This window comes from Oncorhynchus masou, chromosome 30, assembly GCF_036934945.1.
Source record: "Oncorhynchus masou masou isolate Uvic2021 chromosome 30, UVic_Omas_1.1, whole genome shotgun sequence".
Classification (NCBI taxonomy): Eukaryota; Metazoa; Chordata; class Actinopteri; order Salmoniformes; family Salmonidae; genus Oncorhynchus; species Oncorhynchus masou.
The window spans coordinates 36,336,015-36,350,678 of NC_088241.1; the positions used below are offsets into that span (position 1 = coordinate 36,336,015).

The 14,664-nt window shown below is 44.2% G+C and overlaps 1 protein-coding gene across 2 annotated transcripts in view; it reads right to left on the reverse strand.

The window, feature by feature from the left end:
* LOC135522592 (disks large-associated protein 1-like) overlaps positions 1-14,664 on the reverse strand; it is a 238,898-nt gene that overhangs the window by 107,782 nt on the left and 116,452 nt on the right. For both annotated transcript variants that reach the window (XM_064949012.1, XM_064949011.1), the window contains exon 3: positions 2,499-3,583. In XM_064949012.1, the coding sequence (XP_064805084.1) occupies positions 2,499-3,530 (1,032 nt within the window). In that variant the 5' untranslated portion in view covers positions 3,531-3,583. The remainder of the gene's footprint in view (positions 1-2,498; positions 3,584-14,664) is intronic.

Genomic DNA, 14,664 nt, shown 5'->3' on the forward strand with positions numbered 1-14,664 from the left:
TGCTCAGCTATTTTCAGGTCTCTCCAGAGATGTTCGATAGGGTTCATGTCCAGGCTCTGGCTGGGCCACTCAAGGACATTCAGAGACTTGTCCCAAAGCCACTCCTGCATTGTCTTGGCTGTGTGCTTAGGGTCGTGGTCCTGTTGGAAGGTGAACCTTTCACCCCAGTCTGAGGTCTTGAGCACTCTGGAGCAGGTTTTTATCAAGGATCTCTTTGCTCTGTTCATCTTTCCCTCGATCCTGACTAGTCTCCCAGTACCTGCTGCTGAAAAACATCCCCACTGCATGATACTGCCACCACCATGCTTCACCGTAGGGATGGTGCCAGTTTTCCTCCAGACGTGACGCTTGGCATTCAGGCAGTCAATCATACCAGAGAATCTGGTTTCTCATGGTCTGAGAATCTTTCGGTGCCTTTTGGCAAACTCCAAGTGTGCTGTCATGTGCCTTTTACTGAGCAGTGGCTTCCGTCTGGTCAGTCTACCATAATGGCCTTAATTAGAATTCCCATAATAATTGGTGGAGTGCTGCTGAGATGGTTGTCCTTCGGGAAGGTACACCAAACTCCACAGAGGAACTCTGGAGCTCTGTCAGAGTGACCATTCAGTTCTTGGTCACATTCCTGACCAAGGCCCTTATCCCACAATTTCTCAGTTTTGCCAGGCGGCCAGCCGTGGAAGACTATTTGTGGTTCCAAACGTCTTTTGAATTTATCACAGGTGGAGTTCAATCAAGTTGTAGAAACTTCTCAAGGATGATCAATGGAAACAGGATCATAGCAAAGATTATGAATACTTACGTAAATAAAGTATTACTGTTTTGATTTGGAATCATTTTTGCTTTGTCATTATGGGGTATTGTGTATAGATTGACAAAGATTTCTTTTATTTCATCCAATTTAGAATAAGGCTGCAACGTAACAAAATCTGGAAAAAGTCATGGGGTCTGAATACTTTCCGAATGCACTGTATATCCTGGACTCTGTTTTGATATGCCTTACAGTTTTTGACCATTGCTTACACATGATTTCTGAAACTATGGCTCCTTTTCTCTAGACTCACACACAACGCCAAAACACACACACACACACACACACACACACACACACACACACACACACACACACACACACACACACACACACACACACACACACACACACACACACACACACACACACACACACAACATGAAAAACGTCACACATCTCTTGAAAAACCAAACACTTCATCCAAAACTATTATAACTCTTCTCAAAATGGTGTTTTTGCATCAAAACTCTACACACAATCCATCAAATGATTAGCTCTTATACACGAATGTGTCTTTTGCATGTTCAGTGTGCAGTGGAGTCCACAGCAGTTTGTCATAGCACTCACACGTACATGTATGTGCACAAATATATACAGTATGTATGCATATTCAGTGTACATTTACACTATAAACAAAAATGAAAGGGGGGGAATAAAATGCGTTTCTTTCTCAAGACATTGCATTTTCATCCAGATTTCGGGATGAACAGTAACAGACAAAACAAATACATGTAGAAGATAAACAAATATGCTTGTCCTTGTCCTCCTCCTCATCTTTGTCCTCTTCCTCCTCCACCTCTTACTCTCATTCCTCTTCCTCTATCTCTCTCTCCAAAATTGGCCTCCATTGTTGTCCAAGAAAGCCAACCTGAAGCTTATTTATACTGCTCAAGCTCTGATGTCTAAGTGAAGAAATTAGTTTTCACACGTTAGCACTGGGTATAAGTACTTGGTAAATGCGTGTGGCATTTGGAATGGCAGTGTTTTCCAAGCGAAACACAAGACCTGTTCGTTTTGAAAGATGTGTCTAATGTAGAGAACTGTGTTTAGTGTTTAGCAAAAGTTTCACTATTGCAAACTGAGTGTAAAGCAGATGGGCTTGCAGTTTTGCAGACTTGGTCTGAAGATGAGGTACATGAGTTAATGGTTTCACTGAGTGTGCCTCAAGTACCACTTTTAGTGTGTAAAAGATTGTTAAAAACTGTAATCTCTGTTTATATATTTTTTTTCTTGGGATTGTTTGTGTATTAGTATTGTACTGTTAGACATTTACTGACCTACTGGAGCTAGGAACAAAAGCATTTTGCTGCACCTGCTTTATTAAGATCTGCAATAAATATTTGCCTCACATTTGATTTGTCTCACATTCAACACTTATTAGGACGTCTTACATGTCCCCAAAGAGTGGCCGATAGAGAGAGAAAGTAAGTCTGCTCCTTGTCTCCTCCTCTCTCTCTCTGCCATAAGGGACAGTGGACATTGAGGGGCCTCCAGATATCAGTCTGCGTGGACATCGATAGAGATAGAGAGTACGTCTGCCCCTCCTCTACCCTTCTCTCTCTGCCTCAAGGGACAGTGGACATGCAGTGGGCCAGGTGTCTCCACACAGGCATATGACTCTCTGGTAGGACATGGGATGGAGGTGTGAAGATGGAGGTTTGGAGGTGAAGAAGGGTTGTTGTCATACCTGGAGGAATTGACAGATCTGGCGCCCCCCCCGCTGGCAGGTATCAGCCTTGACCGGGACTTTGTCCAGGTTGACCGATGCTTTCTGGTACACTTCCCTGGCCCTACTGACCGTCAGCGTTGATGACCACGAGCTCTTCTTCAGCAGTTGGCCAGTCCCGTCCATCCCCGTGCCCAGTCCCGGCAACCCGGCGCATGTAGAACACTTGACGTCGTTGTTGCTTCGTGACGTCTTCAGCGAGTGGGCACTGATGGTGTTGTACTGCTCCATGAAGTACTGTGACTGGGACTTGCCTGGGTGGCGGCCCATGGTCATCACCCCCGAGGGCATGCCTCCTGGGATGGGGCTGTGGTGGTGGTACAGGCACACCTCGCGGTCCAGGGTATCGTCCGAGCTCCAGTAGCCTGAGATGGCTGAGCGCATCTTGGGCTCCGACCTGCTGCGGTCTTTGCTCTTGCTGCGCTTGCTGCTGTGCTTCAGGGTGCCCGAGTGGGAGGGCGGGTCGTCAGAGCTGGCCTTGCCCCCGTTCATCCTATCCCCGGATGGGCCTTCCAGGGAGTGGGACTTGGTGAAGAGCTTTTGGACCGAGTGGACAAGATGCCGGATCCTCCCTGGACTGTCACTACGCTGGTGCGCCACCGCTGTGCATTTGTACTGCAGTGTGTGGTAGCCGTCATGGCGTGCCGGCGCCTGCCGTTCAAACTGCTCCAGAAGGTTGGGGGGGATGCGGTTGTTTTTAATTCCTCCCCCCTGGCCTCCGGTGTAAGGCACCACAGCACACTCATCCTTCAATTCATGGTGTGAGCTGTAGTGTCTTCGGGGGAAGGTGCTGCTAGCCGGGTCAGGGTAGGGCCCGCACTCAGACTGGAAGGAGCTTCGCTGGGCATAGTAAGGGTGGTCCGCCGGGTGGGCATTGCCCGGGTTCAGCGGGTAGGGCCGGGCTTGGCGCCCCAGGGTCATGGAGTCATAGGAGGGGTCACAGGTCACCATGTGATGGTGTCTCCGGCTACTCGACAAGCCCTTCATCGTCATCGTCACGGACGAGGGGACAGACGCATCTAACTGCTACTGACGCTAAATAAGCTCTGTGGACACACAAACCCAGAACAGACAAACAGAGAGACAAACAGAGAGACGTAAAGAGAGAGAGGGAGAGAAGAGAGAGGGAGATAATTACTTATGCACTCATAGGCATTGTCTTAAGCTGATTAGAATGACTTTTGGCACCTCTAAGCAGACGAGAACAGACAGTGATGTTGACACAGGTAGGCCTATTCAACTCTTTCTTCTGTCCTTCAAGGTCATCTAAATATAGCAGTCAGTTTATTTGGCATGCATTTCAGTACTTTCCAATCGCTCCACAAGCTTGTCTTCCGACATTTATGTTTGCTCTAGTGAATTTGATTACATGAGAGAAAAAGAGATGGGGGAGAAACCGGGGGTTGAGTTTGAAAGAATTGAATACTGTTTAAGGGTTTATTTCCGCTAAGAAGAAAGAGAGGGAGCAAGCTCCAATAAACAGTCAGGAATAGTCACCTGACCACAGATAGATATATTCCTCACAAAATGTCTTAGAGTAGAAGTGCTGATCTAGGATCAGGTCCTCCCTATCCATATAATCTAATTCATTACCACCTAAAAGGGAAAACTTGTCTTAGAGCAGAACTCCTATTCTGAAACACATTCTGAATAAGAGCCCTGATCCTAGTACTGCCAGTCATTTGAGCTGATCTAAGTGATCTAGGTGGCTGTTGACAAGACTCTGGTGGCTCTACCTCTCCACTCCCTCTAAAACAAGCTGACAGCTCCTGGGCCACTGCAGCCAGCAGCCAATAAAAGCCTTGCCTCACATGGTGACATGAAAACAATGGCATCCAACAGGGCCAATGACCCTTAACACATCAAAGCCTTATACGGGTTGAAAAATGGCAGATTTGAGCACGGATAATCTCCTAAATTGTAATGCAGTGGTTTTCCAGTAACATGCTGTATATGACGTCAGAGCTCTGCCTCTGCTCTTCACAGCACTTTATGGGTTTTGACTGACAGGCGTTGTGCTAATTGGGCAACATTTGATCATTTTTTGGGGGTCTGAGTGAGGGAAATGTAATTGAAATGGACCGCTTTGATATCATACAAGCGAACCAAACACTTGCACTTCACATTTCATAATCTCCTATACAGGGTCAACATTGATGATCACTATGTTTGATGCAGAGTTATAATATGATATGCCTGATTGTTCTGAACAGAATGAGCATATTTTATCTATACAGGCAAGTCAGTTAAGAAACAAATTCTTATTTTAAAGGATGGTCTAGGAACAGTGGGATAACTGCCTTGTTCAGGGGCAGAAGACCAAATTTGTACTTTGTCAGCTCGGGGATTTGAACTTGCAACCTGTCGGTTACTAGTCCTACACCCTAACCACTAGGCCACGCTGCCACCGTTCACCTATTGTGAAGATAAAGAACTGGTGCACAGGCACCTGAATATACTCATTACCGCTGTCTTTCACGGACTGGCAAAATTAGTATCTGTTTCCCTGAATTGCATTGTGAAAGCCTAACACTGTAGTATTTGATTTTATGACGTAGTTCGTCATGCCGGCAATAGAACAATCTTTCAAATGATGCCCACCTGACCCAGATTGTGATGTATAATTGGACCGTCTGTTGCGTGAACAACATCAGTAATTGTGGGACGGCGAGGACGCATGGGCTGTGGTCCCAAACGAAATAACGACACGTGTGCCTGCTGTCGTTACTCAATGGCACAGCTAGGTGAGCTCAACAAAAGCCCCTTATAGTTGAAGACTAAGGAACTGTGCAGACATTGGAGAGGTGTCTGTCCACATGGAGACACCAGTTAGAGCCTCTCACTCAGACCCTTGTCATGTTCTTGTCCTGTGTGGCACCTACCCCACATTTTCCAGGAACGATGGGTTCTGACTTCTAAATGTGAACTTCTAAACGTATTCATGTCACTGAGGGAGAGAGGGGAAGGCAGAACGTTTTTGTTGTTAAGAACATGTTGTTGTTAGATATCTGGAATCCTATGGAAAGGAGAAGGGCCACAGTCTGGTTCAAGTCAACAGGACAACCATGAGTTGGGGAGGAATAAGGAATTTGGGCTGAGGTCAGGTTCAGATGGAGTGAGAAAGAACAGGAATCACTAAAATCCGCTCTTCTTAGTTGTCCGTTAGTTTTTACTTTGTTTGTCAAAACCTAGCAATTATTAACAAATGCAGTGAAAAGTACAGTAAATGTGAAAAGTGCATAAAATCCACAGTTTAATGTTTGGTGAACCGTTGTGTACTTTAGACTGACACACACACACACACACACACACACACACACACACACACACACACACACACACACACACACACACACACACACACACACACACACACACACACACACACACACACACACACACACACACACACACAAACTCCAAATATTCAGCAGAATGCTGAATCTGCACCTGTCACCTAGTCCAATAGGCGGGGAGGTGAGGATAACGAGACAATAACAAGGGTCCAAGCACCCAAAGCAGAGCTCTGAACACTGAGGCTTAGCCAGCAGAGGGAATTCATTGCAGCAATTTATAACACACAACCAAAGGCCACTGTGGTAAATAAAAGCAAGTAAAAGGAGGAAGGTAAAGGAGGAAGGTAAAGGAGGAAGGAAAAGGAGGAAGGAAAAGGAGGAAGGTAAAGGAGGAAGGAAAAGGAGGAAGGAAAAGGAGGAAGGTAAAGGAGGAAGGTAAAGGAGGAAGGAAAAGGAGGAAGGAAAATGAGGAAGGAAAAGGAGGAAGGTAAAGGAGGAAGGAAAAGGAGGAAGGAAAAGGAGGAAGGAAAAGGAGGAAGGTAAAGGAGGAAGGTAAGGGAGGAAGGTAAAGGAGGAAGGAAAAGGAGGAAGGAAAAGGAGGAAGGAAAAGGAGGAAGGAAAAGGAGGAAGGAAAAGGAGGAAGGTAAAGGAGGAAGGTAAAGGAGGAAGGTAAAGGAGGAAGGAAAAGGAGGAAGGTAAATGAGGAAGGAAAAGGAGGAAGGAAAAGGAGGAAGGAAAAGGAGGAAGGAAAAGGAGGAAGGTAAAGGAGGAAGGAAAAGGAGGAAGGTAAAGGGTACTGGACCAAACAAATTAAATGACCCCAGATAAACCTGAAACACAGAGAACTGAGGAATGGAATTCTATCAAATAAATGTATTAGTGTATGTGTACAGTACATACATTATGCACAGGCTTGCGTCCCAAATAGCACCCTGTGCCCTACATAGAAAACTACTTTTGACGAAGACCCACATGGGGGCCCTTTGCACTATGTAGGGAACAGAATGGCATTTGGGACAAAGACAGGGTGTATATTGTTTTGCATGAGGAATGTGTGGAGGCTACAGTAATTGAAGATGGACTGAACTGTTTGTGAAAATGCGGATGACATTTCCATTTCTGCATAAGGCAGAGGGATCAAATATCGCTGGGAGTCACAAAGGCCTACATCACCATATTCTACATTTGTATTGAAAACACAATATGAATATCTCAACCCAACCAATCCCAAACACCACCCCTGTATTTGCAAGGGATTGAACACACAAACGTAAATGAGAACACACACGTGCGCACGCACACAGCAGCCGCCACAGCTCAGAGAGCACTTTATACACTGGACCGTGGCCAACTGAAGGTATTCATTGCAGTCGATTGACAGAGACTCCTTTTTTTCCCGCCTTTGGAGCACAGAATGTGACCTAAATAAGAGCTAGAGAGGGTCTCGCGGCTGTAGCCAGTCAGTTTCTGATACAGTGTCTAACAGTTACAAGCTTGCTCAGGATAGTGTGGATCTGAAGTTGAGTCATGTTTGCCTTCCCTTCCCGCCTGTCATCTGACTGGAGTGGTGGAGCTCCATCCTGATGCACATTTTTTTGCTGCCACTAGCTTGTCTCCAACGGCAAGACTGCCATCGCAGGAGAAGTCTCCGGTGTGTGTGTGTCTGTGTCAAATCAATATCATATTCTATTTGGCACATGCTTTGTTAACAACCGGTGAAGATTAACAGTGAAATGTTTACCTTCCCAACAATGCCAAGAGAAAAATAATAGAACGATAGTAACAAGGAATAAGCACAACACGAATAACGATAACTTAGCCATATAGATGGGGTAACAGTACCGAGTCCATGTGCAAGTGTGCGAAGTAATTGAGGTAGATGTGTACATACAGGTAGAGGTAAAGTGACTCGGTAACAGGATACATTCTTGGAAAAAAAATAATACATTCAGAATGAAGAAGTTCAATTGATGGATTCAATGACTCAATTTGTTTCTTGCAAAATCAATAATATTAAAAACAAATTCAATATCCTAGAACAAACAAAACATGTAAATACAATGTCTGTTGGCACTGAAATCACTCCATAAAGGATAGTCTGGTTAGCCATTTGGTTAACTATTTAGCAGTCTTATGGTTTGGGGGGTCCTGTTGGTTCCAGACTTGATGCATCTGTACCACTTGCCGTGCGATAGCAGAGAGAACAGTCTATGATTTGGGTGGTTGTCCTTGACAATTTTTAGGGACTTCCTCTGATACCGCCTGGTATAGAGGTCCTGGATGGCAGGGAGCTTGGCCCCATTGATGGATATGTATGTGAACCTTTCAGTGTTGGAAAGTTGTGTAGTTACTTGTTGTCACGACTTCCGCCGAAGTCGGTCCCTCTCCTTGTTCGGGCGGCGTTCGGCGGTCGACGTCACCGGCCTTCTAGCCATCGCCGATCCACTTTTCATTTTCCATTTGTTTTGTCTTGTTCCCTTCACACCTGGTTTCAATCCCCCAAGTACTTGTTCATTATTTAACCCTCTGTTCCCCCATGTTTGTTTGTGAGTAATTGTTTGTATGTAATGCGGTCCGTTATGTGGGCTCGCTTTATTGTATTGTATTTTGTCTAATTTTGAGTAAATTATGGGGGCGTGCTCGGTCATCCTTTTCGTGTAGTCCATAATCATCTCCTTTGTCTTGATAATGTTGAGGGAGTTGTCCTTGCACCACACGGTCAGGTCTCTGACCTCCTCAATATAGGCTGTCTCATCGTAGTCGGTGATCAGTTGTTGTGTCATTGTGTCATCAGGAAACTTAATGATGGTGTTGGAGTCATACCTGGCCGTGCAGTCATGAGTGAACAGGGAGGACAGGATGGGACTGAGCATGCACCCCTGAGGGGCCCCTGTGTTGAGCATCAGCGTGGCAGATGTGTTGTTATCTACCCTTACCACCTGGGTGCGGCCTGTCAGGAAGTCCAGGATCCAGTTGCAGAGGGAGGTGTTTAGTCCCAGGGTCCTTAGCTTAGTGTGAGTTTTGAGGGCACTATGGTATTGAACGCTGCGCTGTAGTGAATTAAAAGAATTCTCACATAGGTGTTCCGTTTGTCCAGGTGGGAAAGGGCAGTGAGGAGTGCAATAGAGATTGCATCATCTGTGGATCTGTTGGTTCGGTATGCAAATTGGAGTGGGTCTAGGGTTTCTGGGATAATGGTGTTGATGTGAGCCATGACCAGCCTTTCAAAGCATTTCATGGCTACTGATGTGAGTGCTACGGGTCGGTAGTCATTTAGGCAGGTTACCTTGAAACATGTTGGTATGGTGCACTGAGTAGTACTGATGGACAGTTATGTTGCGTCCAATAAGACATTTGCCTTTTCCAACCGAGGATATGATGAGACACTCTTGGAAATATATATACATTTTTTTACAAAAAAATTCAAATGCACATAATATACTGTCAGAGGTACAGATAATGATCTCACATGGTACTGTTTAATAACTTTTAGGGTATTTGTGTAGTTAAAGACTATAATGGTAAATGTTTGTACCCAATATTTTGAATATAAAAAGGTACAATCACTACACTCTCACTCTCAAAAAAGGGGTACAATGTGAAGGCACATTTCTTTTCCCTACTTTACACATCTATTTTGTGTACCCTCAATACCCACCACTGGGGTGGTAGCTTAAAAAGGCAAATTTGCACCAAAGTTATTATCATTGTCATATTTCCCAGCATGCTAAACATTTAAGAATTGTTTTTCATGTGTGTTTATGTATGCACATTTTTTTAATTTAACAAATATTTTACTTGGCAAGTCAGTTAAGAACAAACTCTTATTTTCAATGATGGCCTAGGAACAGTGGGTTAACTGCCTGTTCAGGGGCAGAACGACAGATTTGTACCTTGTCAGCTCAGGGATTTGAACTTGCAACCTTTCAATTACTAGTCCAACGCTCTAACCACTAGGCTACCCTGCTGCCCTAAATTGAAAGATTGATTAATCTTATGCTACACAAAAATAAATAATATGCAACTAATCTAATCAGTTAGTTCGATTTTTTTGCACACGTTACTGAAATGGCTTAGGTAGTCTACTTAAAATGTCCCTAACCCTGCAAGTCACTCTACATGCAGGTTGGGTGAGTATCTGTTGGATATTTTAATGCTGGATGGATTGCAATAGGAATTACAAATCACTTTGCAAAACAGCATAATATGACTTCTAATAACTTTCCCGGGTTTTTCAGAAATCCTGGTTTGAAGATTCTTGGAAGTGGGAGGAAATTAACAAGGATTCCATATTAAGACATGTTTGGGTAATTTGGGTAAAGTTACTGAACAAGCCTACTTGAAGTCCTGGTGTGACCTAATAAACCATGCGTTACAGGCCACTGTATTAGTGTAAATCTTGTCCTCAAAATAAGGCTTCATGGATAGACACTGAGTGTACAAAACATTAGGAACACCTTCCTACTATCCGGTTGCAACCCGTTTTGCCCTCAATACAGCCTCAATTGACAGGGCAAGGACTCTACAAGGTGTCAAAAGCATTCCACAGGGATGCTGGCCCATGTTGAATCCAATGCTTCCCACAGTTGTGTCAATTTGGGTGGTGGACCATTCTTGATAGACACGGGAAACTGTTGAGCGTGAAAAACCAAGCAGCATTGCAGCAATCAAATTGGTGCTACTGCCATACCCCATTCATAGGAGCTTAAATATTTTGTCTTGCCCATTGACTCTCTGAATGGCAAACATACACAATCCATGTCTCAATTGTCTCTGAAGGCAGAAAAATATTTCTTGTTTTACCTTTATTTAACTAGGTAAGTCAGTTAAGAACAAATTCTTATTTACAATGGCGGCCCACACCGGACGCCCTGTGGGACTCCCAATCATGGCCGGTCATGATACAGCCTGGATTCAAACCAGGGTGTCTGTAGTGATGCCTGAAGCACTGAGATGCAGTACCTTAGACCGCTGCACTGATTGAAGTGGATTTAACAAGTGACATCAATAACAGATCATAGCATTCACCTGATCAGTAGGTAACGGAAAAAGCAGTTGGTCGTAATGTTTTCTCCATTCTGGGTAGAATTTATTATCATAAAGACTATAATTAAATTGATAATACATGCCTAGGAAATCACTTAATGAAGGCCACAAGAGGAATGAATTCAACAACCATGTCTCTAACACTAATAAATACAGTCATGGGTGTACACTCTACAATTCCCTAGAAAAGGCAAGGCACACTGGGAAATTATACTGGTGCGTGGCTTAGTTGGGGCATGGATTTCAGCTAGTTACTTAGCTAAATGGTTGTACCAGTTTAACTGGTGTATGGTAAACGTACATGTGTGCTACTTACTGTACAAGGAACAAATGGATTTGACACTGTGATTTTAATATAAGCAAAGGTACAAAGGATGATTTTGTGTATGTAGAGAAAGGTACTATCTGAGGTATGAACTAGGCTACAGTTATGTACCTATAACTAAAAGCACATAATGGGACCTTACAGGGTATCACCCTAGTGACAAGCAGTTGTACCCCTTTAAGGACAAATCTAAACATTTACTTTTGAGAGGTTACTTTGTCTGCTTCCATCAAAATTGTCTTTGCACCTCCAATACTGCACAAAACAAACATGTATTTGTGTTATAGTACTTTGACCTTGTTTTATTTGAGTCAGAAATCTGTATGAGGGCAAGGCAGGCACATAGGCACAGACATTACCTCGGATTACATGCAAGCCAAATAATCTAAAGTGAGCAAAAAGGCAGGAATTACTGTAAGTGGGTCTAGGCGCTTTGAACTTTGCTGAGCAGTGAACAGACACAAATTCTAATTTTGCACGCCCAATTTTTCAGTTTTTGATTTGTTAAAAAAGTTTGAAATATCCAATAAATGTCGTTCCACTTCATGATTGTGTCCCACTTGTTGATTCTTCACAAAAAATACAGTTTTATATCTTTATGTTTGAAGCCTGAAATGTGGCAAAAGGTCGCAAAGTTCAAGGGGGCCGAACACTTTCGCAAGATACTGTAACTATTGACACAATGAGAATATTTTTTGAACCCGTTAGTGAGAGTGCTGTACTTAAGTGACATGTGGTTGTAGTTCCCTGTCAATTAAATGTATATAGGGGACAGAACAGAGTGGTAGTGGGTCTTTACTAAGCAGGGCTTTACTTTGAAGTCTAAAGAGTAGGAATATAGGTGAAATCTGTTATTTGCTTTTATTTGCTAGCACAGACTGGAATATGTTCTGGGATTCATCCAATAGCATTGAGGAATATACCACCTCAGTCATTGGCAAAATCAAGAAGTGAATCGACGATGTCGTCCCCACAGTGACCGTACGTACATGTCCCAACCAGAAGCCATAGATTACAGGCAACATCCGCATCGAGCTAAAGGCTAGAGCTGCCGCTTTCAAGGAGCGGGACACTAATCCCGGACGTCTATAAGAAATCATGCTATGCCCTCAGACGAACCATCAAACAAGCAAAGCATTAATACAGTAATAAGATTGAATCCTACTACACCAGCTCTGATACTCGTCGGATGTGGCAGGGCTTGAAAACCATTACGGACCACAAAGGGAAACCCACATGCGAGCTGCCCAGTGATGCAAGCCTACCAGACAGGCTGAAGGCCTTTTATGCTCACTTCGAGGCAAGCAACACAGAGCATGCACAAGAGCACCAGCTGTTCCTGATGACTGTATGATCATGCTCTCCGTAGCTGACATGAACAAGACCTTTAAACAGGTCAACATTCACAAAGCCGCGGGGCCAGATGGATTACCAGGACGTGTACTCAAAGCATGCGCGGAGTGTCTTCACTGACATTTTTAATCTCTCCCTGGCTGAGTCTGTAATACCTACTTGTTTCAAGCTGACCCTGTGCCCAAGGAAGCGAAGATAACCTAACTAAATGATTACCGCCCTGTAGCACTCACATTGGTAGACATGAAGTGCTTTGAAAGGCTGGTCATGGCTCACATCAACAGCATCCTCCTGGATACCCTGGACCGACTTCAATTCACATACCGCACCAACAGATCCACAGATGACACAATCTCAATCGCACTCCACACTGCCCTTTCCTTACCTGGATAAAAGGAACACCTATGTGAGAATGCTGTTAATTGACTACAGCTCAGCGTTCAACACCATAGTGCCCACAAAGCTCATCACTAAGCTAAGGACCACGGGACTAAACACTTCCCTCTGCAGGTGTGGAGGGTAGGCAACAATATCTCTGCCACGCTGATCCTCAACACTGGGGCCCCTAGGGGTGTGTATTTAGTCCCCTCCTGTACTCCCTGTTCACCCACGACTGCGTGGCCAAACACGACTCCAACACCATCATTAAGTTTGCTGACGACACAACAGTGGTAGGCTGGATCACAGACAACGATGAGACAACCTATAGGGAGGAGGTCAGAGAACTGACAGTGTGTTGCCAAGACAACAATCTCTCCCTCAATGTTGACAAGACGAAGGAGCTGATCGTTGACTACAGGACAAGGCAGGCTGAACAGGCCCCCATTAACATCCACGGGGCTGTAGTGTTAAGAATTTGTTCTTAACTGACTTGCCTAGTTAAATAAAGGTTAAATAAAATAAATTAATAGTGGATTGGGTTGAGAGTTTCAAGTTCCTTGGTGTCCACATCACCAATGATCTATCACAGTCCAAACACTGTCCACCAAGACAGTCATGAAGAGGGCACGACAAAACCTTTCCCCCTCAGGAAACTGAAAAGATTTGGCATGGGTCCCCAGATCCTCAAGAAAATCCACAGCTGCACCATTGAGAGCATCCTGACCAGTTACATAACCTCCTGGTAGGGCAACTGCTCGGCATCTGACCATAAGGCGCTACAGCGGGTAGTGCATACGGCCCAGTACATCACCGGGGCCAAGCTTCCTGCAATCCAGGACCTATATAATAGGCGGTGTCAGAGGAAAGCCCTTAAAATTGTCAGAGACTCCAGTCACCCAAGCCATAGACTGTTCTCTCTGCTAATGCACGGCAAGCGGTACTGGAGCACCAAGTCTAGAAGCAAAAGACTCCTTAACAGCTTCTACCCCCAATCCATAAGACTGCTGAACAATTAGTCAAATGGACACCAGACTATAACATTGACCCCCCCTCCATTTGTTTTGTACACTGCTGCTACTCGCTGTTTATTATCTATGCATAGTCACTTCACCCCTACCTCCCATGTACAAATTAAATCTAACCTGTACCCTCGCACACTGACTTGGTACCGGTACCCCCTGTATTTAGTCTCGTTATGTTATTGTGTTACTTTTTATAATTTTTTACTTTTTACTTTAGTTCATTTGGTAAATATTTTCTTAACTCTTCTTGAACTGCACTGTTGGTTAAGAGCTTGTAAGTAAGCATTTCACGGTAAGGTCTAAACTTGTTGTATTCGGCGCATGTGAGAAATAAAGTTTGATTTAATTTGACACAGACATGGTGGTGTTGCAGGAAGATCTGAATTCTGTGAATCAAGAGATTGTGAGGTTAAATCCCAGAAGCCTCATAACCATTGTGTGAATTTCACACAAAATGTCTGTGTGCGCCATTTATGAAAAGTCTGTGCACGTACAAAAATATAGATATTTATAAGCTTGGTGCACGCCATACATACAGTTGAAGTTGGAAGTTTCATACACTTAGGTTGGAGTCATTAAAACTTGTTTTTCAACCACCACAAATGTCTTGTTAACTTCTTATGGCTGCAGAGGCAGTATTGAAAAGCTTGAATGAAAGGTGACCAGAGTCAACGGCCTGCTCCTCAGTCCCAGTTGCTAATATG